At 49.5% G+C, this 25,696-nt stretch overlaps 1 protein-coding gene across 14 annotated transcripts in view; it reads right to left on the reverse strand.

Annotated features, from left to right (window-relative positions):
* Positions 1–7,715: 7,715 nt before the first annotated feature.
* L3MBTL1 (L3MBTL histone methyl-lysine binding protein 1) overlaps positions 7,716–25,696 on the reverse strand; it is a 38,810-nt gene continuing 20,829 nt past the window's right edge. For 4 of the 14 annotated variants that reach the window (XM_082644828.1, XM_082644818.1, XM_082644823.1 and 1 more), the window contains exons 12-21: positions 25,410–25,561; positions 23,288–23,364; positions 22,640–22,725; positions 22,346–22,456; positions 21,754–21,868; positions 20,860–20,959; positions 20,341–20,678; positions 15,950–16,107; positions 15,455–15,517; positions 7,716–8,358 (exon numbers count right to left, since the gene is read on the reverse strand). In XM_082644828.1, the coding sequence (XP_082500954.1) occupies positions 8,161–8,358; positions 15,455–15,517; positions 15,950–16,107; positions 20,341–20,678; positions 20,860–20,959; positions 21,754–21,868; positions 22,346–22,456; positions 22,640–22,725; positions 23,288–23,364; positions 25,410–25,561 (1,398 nt within the window). In that variant the 3' untranslated portion in view covers positions 7,716–8,160. Of the gene's footprint in view, positions 10,516–13,357; positions 14,778–15,159; positions 15,336–15,454; positions 15,518–15,949; positions 16,108–20,340; positions 20,679–20,859; positions 20,960–21,753; positions 21,869–22,345; positions 22,457–22,639; positions 22,726–23,287; positions 23,365–25,409; positions 25,562–25,696 lie in introns of those variants that run through there. The other 10 variants (XM_082644820.1, XM_082644826.1, XM_082644821.1 and 7 more) reach the window with 7 other exon arrangements.

Genomic DNA, 25,696 nt, shown 5'->3' on the forward strand with positions numbered 1-25,696 from the left:
TCCCACATAGCCTTCCCTGATTCCAACAGCGGAGTCACTTTCCCTTTCTCTTAGAGCCTGGAGAACTGACCGTGGAGAGGGCTTGTCTTGCACAGCTCTCCCTGATGGGGACCACCCGCCTCTGGGATTAGCCCAATCGTGGATCCATCCAGGGAGGGGCAGCTCATTCCCTCCGGAGCCAGTCTCATCACCTGATACCTCTGGCACTCTCTTGTGTTGAGCCAAAGCCAGGGCACAGAGCTCACCTTGTCTTGCACTGCCTGGGCACCGTCCTGGGAGGAGAACCACGGCTGAGCTGAGACCCATGCCCCGCTCTGCTTTTTGGAGAACTGAGGCTCAGGCACCAGGGCTCACCTCGCCCCAGGTTTTCTCCTGCTTGATCTGAAGCTGCCCAGACCAAGGGTTCTAACTCAGGGCAGGGGTAGGGCCTGGCCTGCTGGACAGGTGAGAAAAGCTCCGCCCAGTGCCCCCTTCTTAGCAGGCAGCTCAAGAGTCTGACTGCCATGCTGCCTCCTTCGCTGCCTTTTTATTAAAATGTCAACAACTTCCCAGTCATTCTAGTGCCTTAGAAACTGGCTGCTCTAATGCGCTCTGGAGGAAACCTGCACACCTCATTCCCAGCCTCCACCAACACACAGCGGCAGGTGTCTGGCTCCTGCCCCGAGAGAAGTGGTGGCTGGCCAAGGGCACCAAGCAAACCAGGGCGGAGCCCCGGGTCCTGCCTCTTTCCGGACAGAGCTGCCCCTGCGCTGCCAAGCTCCTCCTCCCCTACATCCCTCCTCCCACACACTCACAAAGCCAGTTTAAAAAAAAAAAACAACCCACATAATGGTGTTGCATAAACTGTAGGGAAGAATTCCAACATACCCAAGACTTTGAAATAAACAGTGAAAGCTTCTCCTCCAGCCCACCTTCAATCTCATTGCCAGGGGTAACTGCTGTTAACAAAATGGTGATTCTCCTTCCAGACTTTTGTCTGCGCCCTCATCTACATATCGCATCCATTATCCCCCCAGAAAAATGGGCCGTACTATACATATTGTTCAGCAACTCACTTTCTTCCCCTCACACACAGCTTTCCATGTCAACACGTACAACATTTTAAAAAACATCTGTATCACATTGTATATTGTGGGATTAATTTCCCATTCCTATTTCCTATTCACTGTTCCTTTGCTGATGGACACTCACACTGTTAGCAAAATCGCAGTAATTCTAAGTGAGGCCGCAGAGCATATCTTTGTGTTAATATCCTGTGACCTTGGGCAAGTGTTTCTGTCTGATAAACTCCTGCAAGTGGGAGTGCTGGGTTAATTTTGACCTATCTACCAAATTACTGTAACGAGCTGTACCAACTGACGTGGCTATCGGCAGTGCTTAAACTTGCCCTTTCCCCTCAAAATGCTGCAGAAAATAGCCAAGGCCACCCCTGCCCTGATGCCACTGCAGTAATGCAATCCCTCTCCATCTTCATCTTCCTTCTTCTTTCCCCTTCCAATCTCCCTGTCTCTTCTCTCTCAGCTGGCTGGATTCTGTAGTTGGGGTGCGAAGGTCAAAGATTTGTTCTCAGGGATGAGAAGGGGAAACGAGAGCCTGAACCAATAGGAACCCACCTCCGTAAATATTCCCTCCACCTTGACATTCCTCAGCCCACTTTTCTGTGCTTTATCTGGCCTCCTGTTCCTACTCCCACCAATACCCCCCACTTGCACACACCCTCTCACACCTGCAGATTCATCCATAGGCAGAGGGAATAACAGGCATTGGACTGAAAAATCTGTTACCCACGTGGGCTGGGCGCAGGATGCTTGGGCCAACATCATTCACACACAGGCCAGAGATGAACCCCCCAGTTTTCTCTTAGGAAAAAAGATTTTAGAAAGATTTTTAGAAAGTGATAAATGTAGAAAATTTTAAAAATCAAGCTGGACTATGAGGTGGATAATGAAAAACTTCAGTTCCTTGTCTCATTCCTCATCGACAAGGAACGCACTTTAGCTGTTTCCTTTGGTAATTACCTCCACGTGTCTAAATAGCATGATTATACTGCGATTCCTCCATCTGTCATTTTTAGAAATTCTCAAGTGGCTTCCTTCTTTTTCTTTTTTTAAACACCTTTATTGGAGTATAATTGCTTTACAATGCTGTGTTAGTTTCTGCTTTATAACATAGTGAACCAGCTATACATTTACATATATCCCCGGATCTCCTCCCTCTTGCGTCTCCCTCCCACCCTCACTATCCCACCCCTCTGGGTGGTCACACAGCACTGAGCTGATTTCTCTGTGCTATGAGGCTGCTTCCCACTAGCCATCTATTTTACATTTGGTAGTGTATATAAGTCCATGCCACTCTCTCACTTCCTTCTTACAATATTTAGATCTTGCTCATCCAAATACACACTTCTGCTTTTCCTAAAGTTAATTAGTAATTGCCTCAGTTGATGGCTTGAAATATTGAACATATACCTCTGTATACATACACACACGTATATAAATTCTCTCTCAAACTCTCTGATAGAGTTGAAAATAGCCTCCTAATACAATAATATATCGATTTCAGTTTGTTTGGTTGTTTTATTCTCATCCTTCCTGGAGACTTTCATCCTTCTGTTCTCATCTGGGCAGCTGCTCAGTTGTCAACTTAGCCCTTCCTTTCCCATCACTCTAGAAATTCCCTTTGTCCCTCTCCTTTTATTTTAAATTAAATTAAATTAAATTTTTTTGGCCATGCCACATGACATGCAGGATCTTAGTTTCCTGACCAGGGATTGAACCTGCGCCCCCTGCAGTGGAAGCACAGAGTCTTAACCACTGGACCACCAAGGAAGTCTCCTTTTTGTCCCTATCCTTGTTGGAGGTCCTATTTCCTGGATCCTATGTTGTCCTCTTTTTTTTTTTTTTTAACATCTTTATTGGAGTATAATTGCTTTACAATGGTGTGTTAGTTTCTGCTTTATAACAAAGTGAATCAGCTATACGTATACCTATATCCCCATATCTCCTCCCTCTTGCGTCTCCCTCCCACCCTCCCTATCCCACCGCTCTAGGTGGTCACAAAGCACCAAGCTGATCTCCCTGTGCTATGCGGCTGCTTCCCACTAGCTATCTATTTTACATTTGGTAGTGTATATATATGTCCATGCCACACTCTCACTTTGTCCCAGCTTACCCTTCCCCCTCCCCGTGTCCTCAAATCCATTCTCTACGTCTGCGTCTTTATTCCTGTCCTGCCCCTAGGTTCTTCAGAACCACTTTTTTTTTTTTTTTAGATTCCATATATATGTGTTAACATATGGTATTTATTTTTCTCTCTCCGTGTCCTCTTTTTTTTTTAATCTTTAAAATTGTGGTCAAATCTATATAAATAAAATTCGCCATTTTAACCATTATGAAGTGGACAATTCAGTACCATTAAGTCCTTTCACAGCGTTGTACAACCACCATCATTATCTATTTCCAAAACTTTTTCATCACCCCAAAGAGAAACTCTGTAGCTATTAAGCAGTAACTCCCAATTCCCCCCTTCACCACAGCCCCTGGTAACCTCTAATCTACTTTCTGTCTCTATTGCCTATTCTAGATACCTCATATAAGTGGAATCATACAATATTTGTCCTTTTGTACCTGGCTTATATCACTTAGTAAAATGTTCATCCACGTTGCTTAGTCCATTTTATGGTTGAATAATATTCCATTGTAAGGATGGTTATACCACTTTTTGTCTACCTATTCATCCATCAGTGGACACTTGGGTTGTTTCTACCTTTTGGCCATTGTGAATAATGCTTCAATGAACACTGGCATACAAATAATCCGTTTTCAAATCTTTTATGTGTATACTTAGGAGTGAAATTGCTGGGTAATATGGTAATTATATATCTAGCTTTTTGAGGAACCAAACTTCTCCTTGAAGAGCCAAAGTTTTCATGGTGGCTGCACCATTTTACATTCCATCCAGCAGTTTCTCCACATCCTTGCCAACAATTATTATTATTATTTTTTTTTTCGATTAAGGCATCCTAGTGAATGTGACATGGTATCTCATTGTGGTTTTTTTTTTCTTTTTTTCTTTTTTCCCACGGTACGTGGGCCTTTCACTGTTGTGGCCTCTCCCATTGCGGAGCACAGGCTCCGGACGCGCAGGCTCAGCGGCCATGGCTCACGGGCCTAGCTGCTCTGCGGCATGTGGGATCTTCCTGGACCGGGGCACGAACCCGCATCCCCTGCATCGGCAGGCGGACTCTCAACCACTGTGCCACCAGGGAAGCCCTCTCATTGTGGTTTTGATTTGCATTTTTCCAATGACTAATAATGTTGAACATCTTCCCATGTGTTTATTAGCCATTTGTGTCAATGTATCTTCTTTGGAGAAATGTCTAGTCAAGTCCTCTGCCACTTTTTATTTGGGTTGCTTGTCTTTTTGTTGTTTAGTTTTAGGAATTCTTTTTATATTCTGGATATTAAACTATTGTCAGATATAAAATTTGCACCTATTCTCTCCCTACAGGTTTTCTTCTCACTTTTTTGATAATGTCCTTTGATAGACCAAAGTTTTTAATTTTTAAAAATAAATTTATTTATTTATTTATTTTTGGCTGTGTTGGGTCTTCGTTACTGTGCACGGGCTTCCTCTACTTGCGGCGAGCGGGGGTTACTCTTTGTTGTGCTGTGCGGGTTTATTGCGGTGGCTTACTTTGTTGCGGAGCATGGGCTCTAGGCACGCGGGCTTCAGTAGTTGTGACTCGTGGGCTCTGGAGCATAGGCTCAGTAGTTGTGGCACACAGGCTTAGTTGCTCCGCAGCATGTGGGATCTTCCTGGACCAGGGCTCGAACCTGTCTCCTGCGTTGGCAGGAGGATTCTTAACCACTGCACCACCAGGGAAGTCCCCAAAGTTTTTAATTTTGATGAAGTTCAACTTATCTATATTTTTTCTTTTGTTGCTCGTACTTTTGGTGTCACATCTAGAATCCATTGTCAATTCCAAGGTCATAAAGATTTGCCTCTATGTTTTCTTCTAAGGGTTTTATGGTTTTAGCTCTTACACTTGGGTCATCGATCCATTTTGAGTTCATTTTTTATATAGTGTAAGGTAGGCATCCAACTTCACTTTTTTCACACGTGGAAATCCTATTGTCCTGTTCTTATCCCTATTGAATGGACCTGCCACTCTTATCAAAACTCAATTGGCTGGGGCTTCCGTGGTGGCACTGTGGTTAAGAATCCACCTGCCAATGCAGGGGACATGGGTTTGAGCAGTGGTCCGGGAAGATCCCACATACTGTGGAGGAACTAAGCCCGTGCGCCACAACTACTGAGCCTGCGCGCCTAGAGCCCATGCTCTGCAACAAGAGAAGCCACTGCAATGAGAAGCCCGCGCACTGCAACGAAGAGTAGCCCCCGCGTGCCGCAAGTAGAGAAAGCCTGCATGCTGCAACTAGAGAAAGCCCACATGCAGCAACGAAGACCCAACACAGCCAAAAATAAAAATAAATAAATTTATTAAAAATATCAATTGGCCATAAATGTATGGGTTTATTTCTGGACTCACAGTTCTATTCAATTGGTCTTTAGGTCTGCCCTTATGTCAGTATCATACATTTTGATTACATTATCTTTGCAGTCAGTTTTGAAATCACAAAGTCTGAGTCCTCCAACTTTGTTCCTTTTCAAGATTGTTTTGGCTTTTGGGAGCCCCTTGCAATTCCATACAAACATGAGAATCAGATTTTACATTCCTGCAAAAAAGGCCATTGGAATTTTGATAGGGTTTGCACTGACCCTATAGATCACTTTGGGTAGTATTGACATCTTAACAATATTAAGTCTTCCTACCCACGAATATTAATTCTTTCCATTTGTCATGTTGAGGAAGTTCCCTTCTATTCCTAGTTTTCTGACAGTTTTTATTGTGAAAAGGTGTTGGGTTTTTGTCAAATGCCTTTTCTGCATCAATTGAGATGATCATATGTTTTCCCCCTTCATTCTAGTAACGTGGCATATTATATAGGTTGGTTTTCTCATGTTGAAAAGACATATCCTTGCATTCCTGGGATCTTCCTCCTTTTTTATATACTCTCTCATTTTGATGGAACACACCCTCCAGTGGCCTCCCGAGGAAAGGTGCATAGGAGGTAAAAGTTTGAAACCTTGTACGTTTGAAAATGTTCTGCTTTCATATTTGACCGATAGCTTGGCTGGGTACAGAATTCTAGGGTAGAAATAATTTTCCTTTGGAATTGTGAAGACATTACTCCTTTCTCTTGCTTCCAGCATAGCTATTGAGATGTTCAGTGCTACTGTAATTCTTGTTCCTTTGTATGTGACCTGTCTTACTCCCTCTGGAAGCTTTTAGATCTTCTCTTTGTTCTCATTATTCTGACATCTCACCATAATGAGGCTTGGTGTCATTCCTTTTACATCCATTGTGCTGGGCATTCAGTGTGGTTTTTTAATTTGTCTCTCTGTGAAATTTCTTTTTCTTTTTTTTTTTTTTTGCGGTACACGGGCCTCTCACTGTTGTGGCCTCTCCCGTTGCGGAGCACAGGCTCCGGACACGCAGGCTCAGCGGCCATGGCTCATGGGCCCAGCCGCTCTGCAGCATGTGGGATCCTCTCGGACCGGGGCACGAACCCGTGTCCCCTGCATCGGCAGGCAGACTCTCAACAACTGTGCCACCAGGGAAGCCCCTCATCTCTTTTTTTATTCCACTTTTGCAGCAATATCAACTTTATCTTTCAACCCTTGTATTGAAGTATCTCTGCAATCACATTTGAAATTTCCAAAGGTCCCTACTTGTCACTCAATGTTTCTTTTCCTTTTATAGCAGCCATGGCTGGTAGACGATTAACTTTGGACAAATGGAAGGATCAATTATTCCACTATGATAGTAGAAAAGAAGTAGGGATGGATGTAGGTAGGAGGGGGCTGGACGATGAGGTGGCTGGAAGGTGGGGTATTCCTTCTGAGGACCCCCATTTTCTCTGTGACATAGATGGTGAGGACATCTATTGAGACAACTAGGAAGATGATGGGATAGGAGGTTTGAGGAGCATGAAAAGGGAAGTCAAACCTAATCCACCACCCGCCCCCCCAATTCCAGCTGCTTCCTGGGCAGCCCTAAGGGTTGACATTGAAGCCAGAGATCATCAGTCAACCATGGCACCAATCGACTCGGTAAGTTCCTGGTTAAGGTGTGGAGACGATGGGCTCTTGGACAGCTCCACGGTTGGTATTCTAGCCAAGTAGTCTGGCTACAGCAGTGGGGCAAAGGAACTAGGGATGTTGACAGAAAGGCATTGATGTGATTGAATATTTCTGCCACTTCCCCATCAGCTCATACTATCTCTGGGAACCTTAACAAATTCTAACTGTTCAGCTTGACATTTCCCCACCCCAAAATTTGAGGTTATTTTAAAAACCAGAGGCTTCATTGAATTTTCTGCCCTTGACCATTTATAAACTGTCAAGGATCAGGCCATTTTCACACTGTTTTCACGGGGTTCCCATTGTTTACATTTCTCGGTGTTGACAAGTATACCCATTTATCTTTATCCTTTGTTTTTTATCTTTAAAATAGAATAAAAATCAGTTTCTTTAGGACCCCTAACAGCAAACAGAATGCTTTATTCTCTTCAGTAATGGCACAATATTCATTTTGTGTTTTCTGGATGTTGGATCATGAAAAGAGAAACAGACTCTGATAGCAAATCATCCCGTTCTTCAGGTTTATTTATGTTGTTTCAATACACTGACAAAATACACCACATTTTGTTTGTCACTTTTTCTCTCTCAAGAGTGACTTTATCTTTAACCAGAGGATTCTCTTAAAGAACACGCACATGTGTGTGCACACACGAACACTCTCACACACACACACACTCTCTCTCTCTCACGAGGCAAGTACAAAAAACATTAACTCCACCAAAGTGCATGTGAATGAAAGTGCAAACAGGCTTCATTTTTGAACTCTGGGATCATTCTCTCTGCTTCATAAATTAAACAGAAAGCGTCTCACTGCCCTAGGCCGGGGCTGGGCAAGGGCTGGGAGAGGCTGCCGGGGCCAAAGGGTATGTGGTTCCTGCCGCGGGAGAGCAGGGCGGAGGGCACAGGGCAGCGGTGCCAACTCCCTCCCCTCACCCCTCACCGCGAGCCCCCAGGTCAAGGTGCAATGATCTCATTTGGGGAAGGGATAGGGGTGAAGGGGCGGCGGGGTGGACAGAAGGCAGATTTCTTTCCCCCTTTTTTATGATTTGGTTTCTTTCCAGAGTTTGATGTTGGCGCAGACAGTGCTGAGGCCTCCAAGTTCGGAGGCTTGGGGGTCCTTTTCTCCAAGGCCCTTGGTCCATCCTGTCTCTCCTGTAGACAAGCATTAGGATGGTGGTGGACAGACCCACATGGCACAGCCGTCCCAGCTGCGCTCCTTAGAAGCGGAGAGGCCCCACAGCACAGCTGGGTGTACTTGCTGTCTTCGCCTCACTCCAGAGTCAACGAGCATCTCTCCCCAGCTTCACAAGAAGCAGAGGCCACGGAGCTGGTGGGTTTTACTGCCACCCAAGCAACCAAGAGAGAGAGGCTCAGCTCGCTCCTCCTTACTCCTGGCCAAGGGGGCCCCAAGCCTCTGTAAACCCAACCCCCAGCCCGAGGCAGGGCCCGGCCGAGCCCTCCCAGGAAGGCAGGGCCTCTGAGGACCGTCTGCAGCCCTGCGGCAGCTCAGCTGGGAGAGCTGAATGGCTGCCCTGGCCAAGCTGCCTCTGTGACAGAAGGTTCCCTCCTGGACTGGGGCAGGGACTCAACAGAGCTTTGGGTTTCCCAAAGATAAAGCTTCATATTTTAACAATAATAGCCCTTGACATTTTCCCAGCACCGAGCCTCACACCTGCACCCTGTCAAACACTTCCAAGGGTGCCCTACACGCACCCGCACAAACACATCACATGATGGACAGGAGGGGTCTGGGGAAGGCCCCCGGCTCCACAGGAGCTTGGCGGTGGCTCTGCACCTCCATGTGTGGGGCTGGCTCTTGCCGTGGCCTCTGCCCCCGCCCCTGTAGGCTGGGAGGCGGGTTTGGCCATGGCTCAGTGGAGGCTAGGCCCCCTCTTGGACAGAAAGGTCAAAGTCCCAGAGCGCTGGCAGGCACCTGGCTGGCAGTGCAAGACAGATGGAGAGTGGTAAGAGAGGCTTAAGGGGCATGGAGACTTCGAAGATAGAATTCACCTTCTTCCCAACTCCCAACTTCAAGGGGTGTTTGTAAGACTCCCCAGGAGCAAGACATTTAAGGGACAGGTTGAATGTGATGCCATGGGGTGTATGTGCCAGGCAGAGTGCTACATCCCCACGGCAGGAGGCCTGGCAGGCATAGGGCCCTTACCCCCCGGGCAACACATTGGCTGAGACCCATGGCTGCAGAGAAGGATGCTATACCCAGCTTTGAAAGCCACCATGCCTGCCGGACTGCCCTGCTGGCCCAAGGCCCGAGGTTATATGATGTATCCTGGGGCTGGCCTCACCCACCTAGCCAGCCAGGGTGCCTCCTCTCCACACTTGACACAGAAGGGGTGTAAGGGGGGACATCGTGGAACCTTAACCTCTGCTACAGAAGTTAAACAGGTTCTAACCACCCACTCTACTGGAAACAGGATGGGGCGTGGGACACTAAAATACCATGTGGTCCAGAACTGGGCGTGTTGAAGAAGGCATCCTGGCTCAGAATCCCCCACTTCCAGGCAAAAAAGAGAAAGGCAGCCAAAGCCTCCCAGTGGATCCTATGAAGACATATCTCTGGGGCTCACCCATCTAAGGGGTAAGAGCCAGCGGGGTCTGGCTGGGCTGTGCCCAGGAAACCAGGCAGCAGGATGTGGGCAGCAAAACCAGCAGACAGAAAGAGGGGAGGTGTCTTTTTGAATAAATACATTTTCGGCAGGGTCGCTTCCTGATAGGAGGAAAGGAAGCAAGAGCGTAGAGAGATGGCAAAGAGAAAAGGGCCTCAGATTGGAGGACTCCTGTTCTACCAGACTGTTCTTAACGGCTGAGAGAAAGACCCTTTGGTGATGAAACAAGTCGCTGGAGATGCGGGGCCGCCATGGGTGGGGCACCTTCAAACTTCTCCATCAGTGGCGCCCCACCCACCCCGCCCCGCCCAGTCTCACCCTCACCGCTGTGCCCGGTGGCAGATGAGCTCTAGGACTCGGGGGCTAGGACTCCATCCTCCCCAGGGTTCCTCTGCTTCCCTGTACCTCGTACAAGGCAGCCCCGGAGAGAAGGACCACCCCTGATAAGGGACAGAGGGTGGCAGGGGCACGGATGGGATGTGAGGAGCTCAAGCCGGGAAGGAAGCAGCCGCTGCAGAGGGAGATATTTAAGAGACCGGCCCCGGGCCAGTCACTTTAAGGTGTCGTCGGCGTTTTTGAACATGAGAATGGCGTTATAGATCTTCAAGGCTGGGCCCAGCTTGACACTCATGATCTTCACAATGTCCGCCTGTGTCAGCAAAAGGAAGGCCTCGCCGTCAATCATCTGAGGAGTTGCGGGAGGGAGGTGGAAAGCGGAGAAGGTGGGGAGGGTCACGGGGAAGGAGCGGGTGTGCGTGGGGAGTGGAGAGGGAGAAAGAAAACAGGAGTAAAGGACAGATGGGGGGAGGGAAACAGGAGAGAGGGGGAGGGGAGGAGGAAGGAAAACAGGAAGAAGCAATGGGGAGAGAGAAGGAAAGAAAGATATCCACTGGTTTCCCCACGTCCACACACAGACACACACACACACACACACACACACACATGCACGCACATGCGCTCTAGCTCTCTCTCTTTCTGCTGGCTGGTCTGGATTTCAGTATGTGTTTACATAATGTCCTCTGAGTCCTCACTGACAGCGGCTTCAAAATACCTGCTGTTGCTGTCCCCACATAAGGGACAATCTTGGCACTGCGAATAGTAAATAAGCAGACACCGAGGGCATTCCCACGTGCTGCAGGCTGAGCGCTACCATGTTACCTGTGAGCTATTCTTGAGAAGGGGGGGCAGGGAAGGAAGAGAGGAAGAGAGAAAAAGAGAGATTAAATCTGAATCTAACCAACCTCTGCACCTGATGTCCAGTTTATAAGAAACACAGGGGAGGGCTTCCCTGGTGGTGCAGTGGTTGAGAGTCTGATTGCCGATGCAGGGGACACAGGTTCGTGCCCCAGTCCGGGAAGATCCCACATGCCACGGAGCAGCTGGGCCCGTGAGCCGTGGCCGCTAAGCCTGCGCGTCCAGAGCCTGTGCTCCGCAGCAGGAGAGGCCACAGCAGTGAGAGGCCCGCGTACCGCAAAAAAAAAAAAAAAGAAACACAGGGGAGAGTGGGCCTAGTTAAACGACACCACGAGGAACCAGTGAGACAGATCTAGAAGTTCACATTCACCAAGACTGTTTCCAATGTTGCAAAAAAATAAAAAATAAAAAATAAATTAAAAAAAGGAGAGGAAACTATTCTAGAATAGAAGATATTTAAGAGACATAACAACCGAAACCAACTGTGTGGACCTTGCTTGGGTCCTGGCTCAAAAACACCAATTGCAAAAGATACTCTGGGCATGAGCAGGGAAATTTGAATACAGGCTGGGTATTAGGTGATATAAAGGAGCTACTGTCCACTTGTTCAGTGGGATAACAATGCTGTGGCTATGCGGAGATAGACTTTAGTTTTTAGACATGTGTGCTGAAGTACTCAGGGGTGAAATGTGAGGATGGCCATTATCTACTTAAAACTACCTCATCTGGGACTTCCCTGGTGGCGCAGTGGTTAAGAATTCACCTGCCAATGCAGGGGACATGGCTTCGAGCCCTGGCCCGGGAGGATCCCACATGCCGCGGAGCAACTAAGCCCACGAGCCACAACTACTGAAGCCCGTGAGCCTGGAGCCCGTGCTCCACATCAAGAGAAGCCACCGCGATGAGAAGCCCATGCACCGCAACGAAGAGCAGCCCCTGCTCGCTGCAACTAGAGAAAGCCCGCGTGCAGCACCAAAGACCCAATGCAGCCAAATAAATAAATAAATAAATAAAATAACCTTTCTTAAAAAAAACAAAACAAAACTGCTTCATCTAAAAATAGGTGAAGCAAATAATTGTTAATTCTCCGGGATAGGGAGATGGGTAGGGAAAGGGAGGGGAGAAGCCCATTGTGGAGGAGGGAAAGAGATGCAGAGAGCCAGGGCGGGAGATGGGGCTGGGGTGGGGTATGGTGAGCACAATCGCCTTTTCTCTCAGCGGGTGGGCCTGGCTGGGCTGCGGAGCCTCTGGGCAGGAGGGCCATGTGGCTCCTGGTCCCACCATTTGGCTTGAAGAATCCCCTCCTCTGGGTACTGGGACCCCTTTTTTGAAAAGGTGTCATCCCTCCTATCCTCCCTCCTTAAGAATCACGGCAAACAAAACACTTCTATGGTGTTTCTTACGTGGCCAACACTGTTCTTAAACACTTTTCGTATATTAACTGATTTAATAATTCTCACAACACCCCTCTGAAACAGTACCAGTATTAATTACCCCCATTTTACAGATGAGGAAACTGAGGCAGAACGACTAAGGAATTTGCCCTCATCACATGATGCTGGGCCAGGCACACAGCAGACTTCAATAATTATTTGCCGAGTAAATTAAACAAATACATGAGAGCTACAATAAAGGTGACAAAGGGAGGACTGGGCAGACTTTTCTTAGGCCCATCAGTGCCAACCAGCAGACTGAACAGACTACCCCTAAGACCATCTATCCGATATGCTCTGATTTCTCACTCATGAAGCATCCCTCTAATGAATGGTCTGTGTCCTGGCTGGAAAGAATCCTGACTCATGTCCCTGAAAGCATCAGTTCAGCCAGAGAAAGCCCATTCCTTGGAGCATGGTCCTCCCTGGGGAAATGGATGACATGGACCAGATCCCGGAGAAGGTAATTCTCAGACCCTGCAAAGGTCCTCCTCCACCCTGAGACTCTATTTGATGCTGGTGGGCCACTACCACACCTTCTCCGCTTTTGCCATTGCTTTTTTGTTTCACAGATCACGCTGAACTGAGATACACAGCAGATGTTCCTGGGAGAGATAGACCTTTTCCTAAAAAGGGGAGGATGCCCAAGGATCAAGCTCTGGGGTGATTCCACAGCTGGCTAAACCACTGCACTCAAAGAGCGTTGATTTGTGACCTGTTGTCACCTACAGGAAGATCTCTAATGGGTGGCACGTGCTTCTGCTCTGTCACATTATACACATGCGGTGAAGACTTGGTGGAAGACACAGAAAGCTTAGTTTTCAAATGTACAAGTTGGATGAGGCTGGAAAGCCCTATGAATATCAGAGATGACAGAATCAAGATTTAAAACAATGAGACTATGAAACCAACGAGAGAACATTTAATAGGGATAAATGTAAAGTTTTACATTAGACTGAAAAAAAAAAAAAAACCCCAGTGGTACAAGTAACACACTGGAAAATTTGGTTAGACTATAATAGATAATCGACAGAAAAGGCACTTGGGGGACTTTGATGAACTCCAAACTGGTGTGATGTGGCTGTAATAAAGCTAGTGCAAACTTAAGTTTTGCCAACAAAAACATAGTGTTCAAATTTGGAGAAGGAGGAAACAATGCAAATGCCCACTAACAACTGTGGGATTTTCACAAAACAGAGCACGGCTCAGAAATAAAAAGGAGCTAATTACTGGTGTACACTATAACATGGATGAACCTCCAAAACATCACACTGAAAAGAGACAAACGCAAAAGAGTACGTGCTGTGTGATTCCACTTATATGAAATTCAAGAACAGGTAAAACTAATTTATGGTGCTAGAAATGAGAACAGTGGTTGCCTATGAGAGCTGACGGAAGGAGCCAGGAAAGAACTTTCTGGTATGATGGAAATGTTTTATATCTTGATTGACATATTGGGTTCAGGGTGTATACAGTTCACAAAACTTGTAGGATTGTACTTTTAAGATGTGTGCATCTCACTCCATGCATATTTTAACTCCATTAAGAAAACAAAACATCTAGGTGTCAGTTCATAGGTTGTAACAAAGGTCCCACTCTGGTGGGGATGCTGATAATGGGGGAGGCTGTGCATGTGTAGGGGGCAGGGGGTACGTGGGAACTCTCTGTACTTCCTCTCAATTTTCCTTGAACCTAAAACTGCTCTAAAAAAAATAAAGTCTTTTTAGAAACAAAAGCATCAGACATACAGGGGAGCAGCAGCCCAGTGTGTTCTGTGTTGGTCAGACGGCATCTGAAACTCGGGGCATAGACACATTCTGATAAGATCATCAACCCAGAAGGCAAGCACCCAGAGTGGGGAGGAGTTTGGGAGCGCCACCACCCAAGGGTCGATGAAGAAACTGTCTGTGTTGGGCCTGGATAAAGAGATTCTTCCAGGGAAAGAGGAATATACTTCTTTCTCCTGGGCACCTGACCTGGAGGTGGCATCTATGGGGAGCTGGAACTATGCTCTCTTGGGTTAAGGGGTGTGTGTGTATTCTTTGGAAGGAAGACCTAAACAAACTGAAAGGTCCCTTCCAATTTCAAACTCTACGAATTAGGAGAGTCATGATAAAGCCCTTTATTTGAGGACAACTACACATTGAAAGCCAGAAACACCATGGATTGAGCTCTCCCTGTATCAGGCATGTGGCTACAGTGATGTGATTTGTATATTACTCTACAGCATTGGTATATAATAATATAGATGCTGATGATATATTTACACTAGACATTCTGGTATAGTGATCCACTCATCATTTCCAGCACTCACATGGCCCTGCAAGACAGTCATCATTATACCCATTTTATCTCTATTTTTTTGGCCATGCTGCATGGCTTATGGGATCTCAGTTCTCCGATCAGGGATTGATCCTGGGCCATGACAGTGAAAGCGCCCAATCCTAACCACTAGACCACCAGGGAACTCCCCATCTCTATCTCACGGACGAGAAGATGCAGACTCAGAAGAGCTCCAAGCAGCAGAAATGGGATTCAAATCCACCTGTCCACAAAACTAGTGGTCTTTCACCTACAGCTCACTGCTTCTCAACTTTGGTAAGCTTTTGGGTCTTAATTTTAAGTGTGTGTTAGGGTCCTTGCAGTAAATGGCAATAGCTGTGCCAGTCAAAATACACTTTAATTGACTGCCATCGAGGAAGTTAAGTTTGGAAAACAAAAGTTCGAGCGGAGAGCACAATTTTTGTTGTGAATGGAATCCTGTTTCCAGGATGGTTTCCTTCCTGAGGATGGTCTGAACAGAGGGTTTGGTTCCCAAGCTGGGCCACGGTGCGTACCAGATTTTTCCCAGAGACGTGGGTCACTATGACTGGTCCCCCTAGGTGGGACGACAGAGGGCCCTCTCTAGCTGGGGGCAGTGCTGGGGAGGGCTCCTGCGTCCTGCTATCTCAACGATGGTGACCCTCCTCTGTCCCCACACTGCGCTTTGCACCTTACCTCATCTTTGAAGAGCCGTGCTTGGTCCTCACAACCTGTCAGGGTCTGAACAAAGCCGAAGACCTTGGAAACCAAAGAAGACGTGTTGCCAAGGGGACGGGGCTCGGGAGAGGAGGGAGGAGGCGGGCCTACCCGGCCTTGGTGCCTCCTGGGCTATGGCAGTGTTGCTTTTTCTTATCAGCCTAAGAGGATCTTGCATCTCTATGCTGCTGGGTGAGGGAGGTGAGGCCCGTTGCTCCCGAGGCCCAGGCCTGAGCCTGTCTCTCCTGCTCGACTAGCAGCATGCCCTCCTCCCTGTGCACTAGGATGGGCCTATCAGAGAGTCCCTCAGTAACCCCCCAAGGCCCCCACTGAGCAGCTGGGAGGGACTGTGGACCGCAGGAGGTTGAGTCAGGAGCGGTGTGGGCCTCTGCCCGACAGGGGCCTTTCCTGAGCCCTCCTGCCAGGGTGCGGTGAGGGCAAAGCAGAGGGGGAGGAAGAGGGAGGGGCCCTCACCTCATTGATGGTCCACTTGGCGACCGTCGAGGCCGAGATGCCCGCCACTCCTGGCAGGAGCTTGCAGTGCTGCTCCCAGCACCCTGACAGCGACCGGTCGGGGTGGGCCGACAGGGCCGACATGAAGAGGGACTGGTGCATGACGTCAGCGGTCAGTGCTGGAAGGCAGAGGCAGAGGCAGAAGCAGAGGCTGGCGGCCGAGGCCGAAGGCTCACCTGGTCCCCGAAGCCCGCTCATCCCCAGGCCACCTGAGAGGCTGGCTGGCAGAGTGGGCAGGACCATGGCTCCTTTCGGACAGCCCTGCAGAGCCAAGGCAGTGATCCAGATCTCCTGACTCCTCATCCAGTGCTCGCCCCTTGGGGTAAAGTGGGTTCCTCACGTTACAGACTGCGTAGAACGACACCACCCCCATCCTTCTGAGGCTGTATCACCCTGGGCCCTTCGAGGACGCTCTTCTCTCCTGGATCTGCTGCAGCATCCCAGAAACACCGCTCTCTAGATACCGTGTATCAAAACGGCCCCCAACATCCAAGCAACCTCAGCCCGGACATCAAAAGTCCATTCTGGGGCTTTCCTGGTGGCGCAGTGGTTGAGAGTCTGCCTGCCGATGCAGGGGACACAGGTTCGTGCCCCGGTCCGGGAAGATCCCACATGCCGTGCAGCGGCTGGGCCCGTGAGCCATGGCCGCTGAGCCTGCGCGTCCGGAGCCTGTGCTCCGCAACGGGAGAGGCCACAGCAGTGAGAGGCCCACGTACTGAAAAAAAAGTCCATTCTGCTTGCCCTCCTTTTCCTAAGTCCTTTTGGGCCCCCATTCTTGCAGCCTCAGGGGGATCCTGTTTGAGAATCAGGATCAGCCTGCCCAGTCTGACACGCACCCCCTACCCGCTGCCTCTGTCTCGAGCTCCACTCCTCCCCGCTACGTCCCCAGCCGGGTCTAGTTTATTCTCTGCGTACCAGACCCCGGTCTACTCAGGCACATCTGGGGTGACCCCTGACCCACTCGCCATGCTTCCTGTCCCTCTGCTTCCTGATCTGTACCTGGAACCCCTGGCTCCCGACTCCAGCCTCCAAGCGGCTCTTCGATTTGGTGAGTGACCCTGTTCTACCTGGCTTCCTCTTTGGCCAGGCTTGGTGGCTGTCTGCTTGGACTTCATCTACTTCTGGCCACTCTGGCAAACCTGGCCCCTACCCACCTTACCTGCCTTGGATGGGCCACATGGCCACTGTCCCGTGGGGCTTGCCCTGCCTCTGCCCAGAACCCAAGACAGCTGGCTCTATCCTGTTCAGGTGGTAATTCTAGACTCCCGTGAACGCGGTACCCCACTGCCCTCTTGCAGGCCCACCATGCTCATCACATCGTCCTTGCATCCCTCCTCTTCGCTTCAGCCTTTCACCCTGACTCCTTGCACCTCACAGTCATCCTCAGAGCCTCTGGGATCCCGTTTCCAGCCCCACTGACTGTTCTTCTGTAACTCGGCCCACCTGCTACCTCTCTGCTCATCAGCCCAAACCCGTTTGGGGTGCACCCCGGATCTCCCGTGACAGCTACTGCCACCAGCGCTTCATCTACCTGCCCTCAGGTCTGGCCTCCTGTCCACCCAGGTGTCCCTCTTTGATGCCCTGTGTCTGGTGCTCCATGTACGCTGGCGAGGAATCTGGGAGCTGTGCTGCTCCTTATCTTTCTTCCCCAGAGCACAGGACAGAAGCTTTTGCAGGCACCCGTGATATCTTATCTAACTGCAAAACATCTAGCTGCAGGTCAGAAACAGCTCCTCTTGTTCTTTTTTTTTTGGCTTAAAAGCAACAGAAATGTATTCCTCACGGTACAGGCTGGAAGTCCCAGATCAAGGCACCAACAGATTCGATATCTGGTGAAGGTCTGCTTCCTGACGCACAGGCTGCCATCTTCTCACTGTGTCTTCACATGGCAGAAGGGGCAAGGGGTCTCTTATAAGGGCACTAATCCCATTCTCAAGGGCTCCTTCCTCATGACCTAATCACCTCCCAAAGGCCCCACCCCAAATACTATGACACTGGGGATTAGGTTTCAACATATGAATTTGGGGGGGGATACAAACGTTCAGTCTATAGCACTATTATTATTATTATTATTATTGGAGGTTAATAACGGTGTGCTGAATAGGCACTGCGGAAAGGCAGGGGGACCACAGTGGCAGGGGGGCAGTGGGGGTAATGCAGTATAATAGAAAACACAAACTGGACTCAGAATCAGGAAATGGGGTTAGTTCCTTACTAACTTGCTCTTTAGTCCCGGGCAGGTCATTTAACATGGGCCTCAGTTTCTCCATCTGTAAATAAACTGCTTGGGGAAGGAAATCACTGCGGTTTCCTCATTCTTTCCAACAGCTGACGCTCATGGGGCGTGAATGGCCCTGTGAACAGAGTGAGCACAGCTGAGGCCTGTCCTCTCCAGGCAGTCTCCCCCAGGGAGCTGTTTCCCAGCAAACCCACAGGGAGGAGGTCTACCCACGGATGCGTGAGAAGTCTCCTCCGGAACGAAATCCAGAGTGACAAGTGTCCCCTCTGGGAGAGCCAGCTGGTGGAAACGGGAGAGGCCACAACAGTGAGAGGCCCGCGTACCGCAAAAAAAAAAAAAAAAAAAAGAGGGAGTCAGGCAAGACATCAGGACTAATAATTCCTGCAGTTTATCAAGCACGTCACATGGACCACCTCATTTAAGCCTCTCACCACCTTTTAAGATTGGCACTATTATTATTAGCATTTTACAGATGAGGAAGCTGAGGCTCAGAGAGGTGGCTTCACCTGCTCAAGATCTCACAGCATGTAAAAGGCAGTCTGCCTCGAGGTTGTGCTTTAAATCTCTGTGCTAATACTGCCTGGGTTACAGAGACTGTTCCTGAAGAACTGGAATAGTCTGGGTCCTGCCCAGAAGTTGTGCACTGATCCAGGTGATTTCTCAAGGTCTCTTCTTGCCTTAAAGTGATGTGCATTCAGGGACTTCCCTGGCGGTCCAGTGGTTAGGACTCTGTGCTTCCACTGCAAGGGGTCCAGGTTCGATCCCTCGTCGAGGAACTAAGATCCCGTGTGCCCCCAGGCGTGGCCAAAAGAATTATCTATCTAACAAAAAAAATGATGCGCATTCAACTCAACTGAAACAAGATCCCCAGCATCACTGCTGTGTATCAGGACCTATGCCAGTGGCTGAAGATACAGATGAATTCATCATGCAGTGGAGGGCTCGGTCACCTTGTCCCTCCCCTTGGAGCCGTGGGCTGAGCTGTGTCCCATGCCCCTTAAAATTGATATGTTAAAGCTCTAATCTCCAGTACCTCAGAATGCGACTGTATTTGGGGAAAGGGCCTTTAAAGAGGTGATTAAGTTAAAATGAGGCTGATAAGGTGGACCCTAATCCAATCTGTCTGGTATCCTTATAAGAAAAGGAATTTTGGAGACATGGAGAGACCCTGGGGGCACACAGGCATAGAGCAAAGACCATGTGGGACACAAGCAGGAAGGTGGCTGTCTGTACGCCAAGGAGAGAGGCCTCAGAAGAAACCAAACTTGTTGATCCTTTGAGCTTGGACCTCCAGCCTCCAGAAGTGTGAGAAAGTACACTTCTGTTGAAGCCACCCAGTCTGTGGTACTTGGCTGTTGCCGCCAAGCTAAGACAAAGGAGGTGGAAAAGCGAACTGACGTGTAGGTCAGATAATTTACATCTGTTGTACCAGCAGCGATAGCAGGAGAAGTCAGACCCGAGTTTGAAGCCCAGCTCAGCCCCTTATGAGGCGAATGACCTTGGGCAAATGACCTCACTCTACCAACCTCTCACTCCTCTTCTCTCAGCAGAGAATGACATCTATGTTACAGACCACTTGTGAGAGTCAGCAACGGTATAGGTAAAGCATCTGAAACGGTACAGGGCCCATAGTAGGTGCTCAATAAACAGCAAAGTAGCCATTATTATTTCAGGTAATTGACACCGGAAAGGCAGATACTATTCATGTTTTCAAATGAGGAAACTGAAGCTCAGAGATGTTAACTAAGTTGCTCAAGGTCACACAGCTAGAAAGTGACAGCCATGGCCTCCCTCCCTGGAAGCCTAGATTGAGAAAAGCAGAGCTGGAGGCATCATCCCACCTCACAGTGAACCAGAAGTCCAGAGAGGCTCTGTGTCTTTCCTGGAAAATCACAGCAAAACCAGGGATGAAAAGGGGCTGGAATCTGAGGTCGCTCAAGGCCCTACCCTGTGGTCTTGCCACTGCTCTGTATCCCCAAGTATCTCGAATGCAGAGGTGGCCTGCCTGCCAGCTTCTCCGGCCCTGGGCACCCCTGGTGACTCCTCCCACCAATTACTAAGTACTCATTGTGAACGCGGTGGAGGACACAGGAATAAATGACCCAGGACTCACTCGGGAAATCTTCCTGTGGGAGCTTCTGATACTTTGGAGGGCGTCCGATCCTGGAGAGAGAGGGACCAGGTCCGTGGCAGGGAATCAGGGCCTGCCCTGGCCCAGGAGGACTCGAGGCCCTGCACCCTTGCCCTCCGCACCGGCTGTGATGGCGAGGCTTCTTCCTTAGGGAGAAGCCCGAGAGGTTCCTCTTACGGGCCAAGGCCTCCGTGTCGGACAGCTCTGCCTTCAGCCGGCTCTGGTTCCTCTCGGCCAGTGGGCAGCCCGAGAGGCAGTGGTGGGCTGTGAACTTGCCTGTGACGTGGCCAGAGCCATCACAACCAGGAGTGGGGCACTTTCTGGAGAAGAAGAAGGCTTAAGATGGGCTGAATCTGATTGTTCCCACTTAGCTCTTCCCAACCCTGGCCCCAGTAGGAGAGCGGCTGGGTGGGCCCTGGTCGGCCACCCGTAGTGGGTATAAAACAGACCCTCTCTGAGCAACAATGCCCGAGGGTCTCTTAGCAGGAGCCCTTCGCTCACCGGTGGTGAAAGCTGTACTTGGAGGTCCTGGTCTGTGGCAGGCTTCGACAGCTGAGAGGGGGACAGCCCCCAGGGGAGGCAGACCTGGGCTCTCTGGGTCCTGGAGGGGCAGGAAGAAAAGGGTCAGCACAGGGCCCTGGCGGTGGGGGCGGGGCTGGGAGAGGAGTCATGCAGGGCAGGGAAGGTCAGCACTAGGAACCAGTTCCCCAGGTACAAGGGGCTCTGAACCAGGCTGGGACACCACTTCCTGGATGGATATGGATGTCAGCCCCTCTTGGGGGAATGAGGGCTTGTCTCTCATATACTTTGTGGAAACCTGCAGGCCATACTCTCTGAAAGGAGGAGAACCCTTGGGGAGATCAACTCAGAGCCGGTGTGGGCACAGCTGCCCCCGGAAGCCACATCAGGCAGATTTTCATGGTACTCTTGTTTCTCAGTTTTATCCCCAAGACTTTGGTGACGTTTTTTAGGCTCTGCCCACGTGCAGAGAACAATCAAGAAGAATCAACACCACATGTGAAACAGATGTGAGTGACCTCTAACCCCTGCCTGCTGAGGGGACCAGGATTTGATTTAGGGAGCCACACTGCCTTAGCAAACACAGCGCATGCTCTGTGTGGCTCTGCTACTCGCTGAAAGAACTCCCCAGGGGTACACCTACCTCCTAAGCATATGCTCCCAAGTGAGCTTGGCCCTCCACACCTCCAGGCTCCAAACCCAGCAAACTGGGGAGGCCAGAAGCACTGCTATGTGTAGCAGAGACCCCCAGGGTAGGGAGGATGAGGGACCCCAGAGCTCACTGTGGGCATGCTATAGAAGGGAGAGGGGTGCCAGAGCTCGGGGGCAGGGCTGGACATCAGGAGGAGAGGGTCAGAGGGCCCTAGGGGTACACACGGAGAGGAGGCTGCAGGGGATGCCCTGTCTTGGAGCACCAGCCCGCGGGGTGGATGTCAGGGTGATCGGCATCGATCCAGAAGTCATAGGTGTGACTCCAGCCATCAAAGTGGAGCTGGGGAGGAAAGGCCCTTGGAGGTCAGGTGTTCCTCGTGGAGCCCAGCTCAGCTGGGAGGTCCTCCAGGCTCTAGGAGGCTCTCCCCATCCCTGGGGCCTGTCAGAAGCAAGATCCTGGATTGGAAGAACCAAGGGGCCAACCCCACAGGAATCTGTCTTGGCCACCACACTTGCCAAGCGTTTCACCCTTTAAGTTAGTGGCATCTCCCATCAATCCTTGGATAGGACAAGGATTATTAGGCCCATTTTATAGGCTCAGAGAGGGGATGTGACTTGTCCAGACTCACAAAAGTAAGTCACAGATGAGGCCAGACTGAGACCCAAGATCTTCGGCCTCAAGTTTAGAGCTCCCTTCCCTGCAACGCACAGCCTCCCTCAAGTCTGGCTCATGCCATGCCCTTGACCTCAACTCAGCCTACAGAAGTCCTGCCCAACTGGCCTGTCCACTCTCCCAGCCTGAGGCGCCCAGAGCCACCTTTATCCGATGGTCCTCCACATCCTCCACGCTGGCCACACGAATTAGGGCTGGGTTTCTGCGGTCCACGGCCTCCAGTTTCATGTTGACCAGGAAGCTGTGCGGGGGTCGCTGCAGGGGGACAGCGGCCTTCAGGCCAAGGCCCATCTCAGCAGAGCTGAATCCCCAAGAGGGGAGCCCAGGTGCTGTGCCTGGGGAAACCACAGCCAAAGGGGGAGGCCAGGGTCCCATCCTGGCTGGCCGAGGGCTCCTCGCCTTCCCGAGCTCAGCTCAGGGCAGGGAGAGATGACTCACCACCTTGAAGGCCCAGGCGGGCACAGCAGAGGCCCCAGTTTCTTCCAGATATTTCTCCCAACAGAAGCTGTCAGGGTCTGGGTAGTCTGGAGGAGAGGATGAGCACAATGTCCAGGCACCCAGGTGTACTGGGGGAGCTCTCCCTTCCAAGCAGGACCAGGGGCATGGAAAGGACAAAGGCCCGTGGAGAGAAGTCCCCTGGCATCACCACAGCCTGCTCCTTGCAGGGGGCTCCTGAGGCAGAGGGGTGCCAGGCAGAAGCAAGCACACCACCTCACAGTTCACAGGGCTTTCTGGGAACCCTGGCCCCTAGCCCCCTCCTCGGCTGTTGCTCGAGCCCCGGTCCCATCTGAACCCCTACTGCATGTGGGCCAGCGTAACACCCCGACAGGGAAGGATACACTTTCTTTGCTCTGGACTCCTGCTCCCTTGCTGAGGGGGGTGGTCAACTAACTTCCTTCCCTTCAACCTTAACAGAGTCAGGGTTTGACAGGCCTCTCCTAAGGTCAGAGGGTTCTCAACTCCCAGGCAAAGAAGCTAAGGCTCCAGGCCACATCTGTCCCCTCACCCTGCCCCCTAAAGACCGAGCTAATGAGATACTGGTAAGGGACCAGGGAGAGGGGGGCTTGGCTCAGGCTGCAGGGTCACCTTGTGGAGGGGTGAGGGGCTTTCCTTGCTTCTGGCACCAGCCCACCGGGTGGATGTACGGGCTGCTGGGATCACACCTGAAATGCAAGCATTATTCACTGTCCCAAGAATCAATCTTGTGAAAATGACTCTACTACCCAAAGCAATCTACAGATTCAATGCAATCCTTATCAAATTACCAGTGGTATTTTTTACAGAACTAGAACAAAAAATTTTAAAATTTGTATGGAGACACAAATGACCCCGAATAGCCAAAGCAGTCTTGAGGGAAAAAAACGGAGCTGGAGGAATCAGACTCCCTGACTTCAGACTATACTACAAAGCTACAGTAATCAAGACAATATGGTACTGGCACTAAAACAGAAATATAGATTGATGGAACAGGATAGAAAGCCCAGAGATAAACCCACGCACCTATGGTCAACTAATCTATGACAAAGGAGGCAAGGATACACAACGGAGAAAAGACAGTCTCTTCAAGAAGTGGTGCTGGGAAAACTGGACAGCTACATGTAAAAGAATGAAATTAGAACACTCCCTAACACCATATACAAAAACAAACTCAAAATGGATTAGAGACCTAAATGTAAGACCGGACACTATAAAACTCTTAGAGGAAAACATAGGAAGAACACTCTTTGACGTAAATCACAGCAAGATCTTTTTTGATCCACCTCCTAGAGTAATGGAAATAAAAACAAAAATAAACAAATGGGACCTAATGAAACTTAAAAATTTTTGCAAAGCAAAGGAAACTACAAACCAGATAAAAATACAACCCTCAGAATGGGAGAAAATATTTGCAAACGACTCAATGGACAAAGGATTTATCTCCAAAATATATAAACAGCTCATGCAGCTCAATATTAAAAAAACAAACAACCCAATCCAAAAACGGGCAGAAGACCTAAACAGACATTTCTCCAAAGAAGACATACAGATGGCCAAGAAGCACATGAAAAGCTGCTCAGCATCATAATTATTAGAGAAATGAACATCACAGCTACAACGAGGTATCACCTCACACCAGTTAGAATGGGCATCATCAGAAAATCTACAAACAACAAATGCTGGAGAGGGTGTGGAGAAAAGGGAACCCTCTTGCACTGCTGGTGGGAATGTAAATTAATACAGCCACTATGGAGAACAGTATGGAGGGTCCTTAAAAAACTAAAAGTAGAATTACCATATGATCCAGCAATCCCACTACTGGGCATATACCCAGAGAAAACCATAATTCAAAAAGACACATGCACTCCAATGTTCATTGCAGCACTATTTACAATAGCCAGGTCATGAAAGCAACCTAAATGCCCATCGACAGACGAAGGGATAAAGATGATGTGGCACATATATACAATGGAATATTAGTCAGCCATAAAAAGGAGCAAAATTGGGTCATCTGTAGAGACGTGGATGGATCTAGAGACTGTCATACAGAGTGAAGTAAATCAGAAAGAGAAAAACAAATATCGTATATTCACGCATATCTGTGGAACCTAGAAAAATGGTACAGATGAACCGGTTTGCAGGGCAGAAATAGAGACACAGATGTAGAGAACAAACGTATGGACACCAAGGGGGGAAAGTGGCGGGGGTGGTGGTGGTGGGATGAATTGGGAGATTGGGATTGACATGTATACACTAATATGTATAAAATGGATGATTAATAAGAACCTGCTGTATAAAAAATAAATAAAATTAAATTAAAAAAAAAGAATTATTCACTGTCCCAGATGAAACTTTGAGGTCCTAAGTCTGCTGTCCTATGAGATCATGGCGACAGGGCACACCCTCATGTTACTTCTGAATGAGTGTGAGACAGATGAGGTGAGAGAGTCAGAAAATTCCAACAGTAACTAAAAACTCTAACAGAACCTTAATATCTCAGGGACAATCATGGGTCACAGGGGTTTTCTCATCTTAACCTTGGTACTTTTAGATGAAATATTTAATTGCCATCATATTAATAAATGATGTAGATCAAATCCACAGGGCAGTCAATTGTCCCCCAAGCAATATGTCAGGGCTGGGCTGGGTCTACGTGAAGCCTCCCGCCCCCGCCATCCCCTCCCCATCCCCGTCCCCACCCCCCAGGGCCAAGACTGGGTCCTCCAACTACCAGTAGTCATAAGTGTCATCCCAGTTGTCAAAGTGCACCAGGAAGCGGCTGTCCACCACGTCGGTCACACTGGCCACACAGATGAGGGATGGGTTCATGCGGTCCACGGCCTCCAGCTTCATGCCCACCTGGAAGCCCAGGGGTGGGGGACTCTGGGGGCAAGAAGAGGGGCTGCCACGGCCAGGTCCAGGCTGGCTTGTGCTGGCCCAGGACCCACTGGCAAAGGAAGAGGAGTAGGTTCCCTGAGGGTCGTGCCTGGCGGGTGGGCAGGGAGGAGGGTGGGAGAA

Source organism: Mesoplodon mirus, assembly GCF_964341445.2.
Source record: "Mesoplodon mirus genome assembly, chromosome: 15".
NCBI classification, from domain to species: domain Eukaryota; kingdom Metazoa; phylum Chordata; class Mammalia; order Artiodactyla; family Ziphiidae; genus Mesoplodon; species Mesoplodon mirus.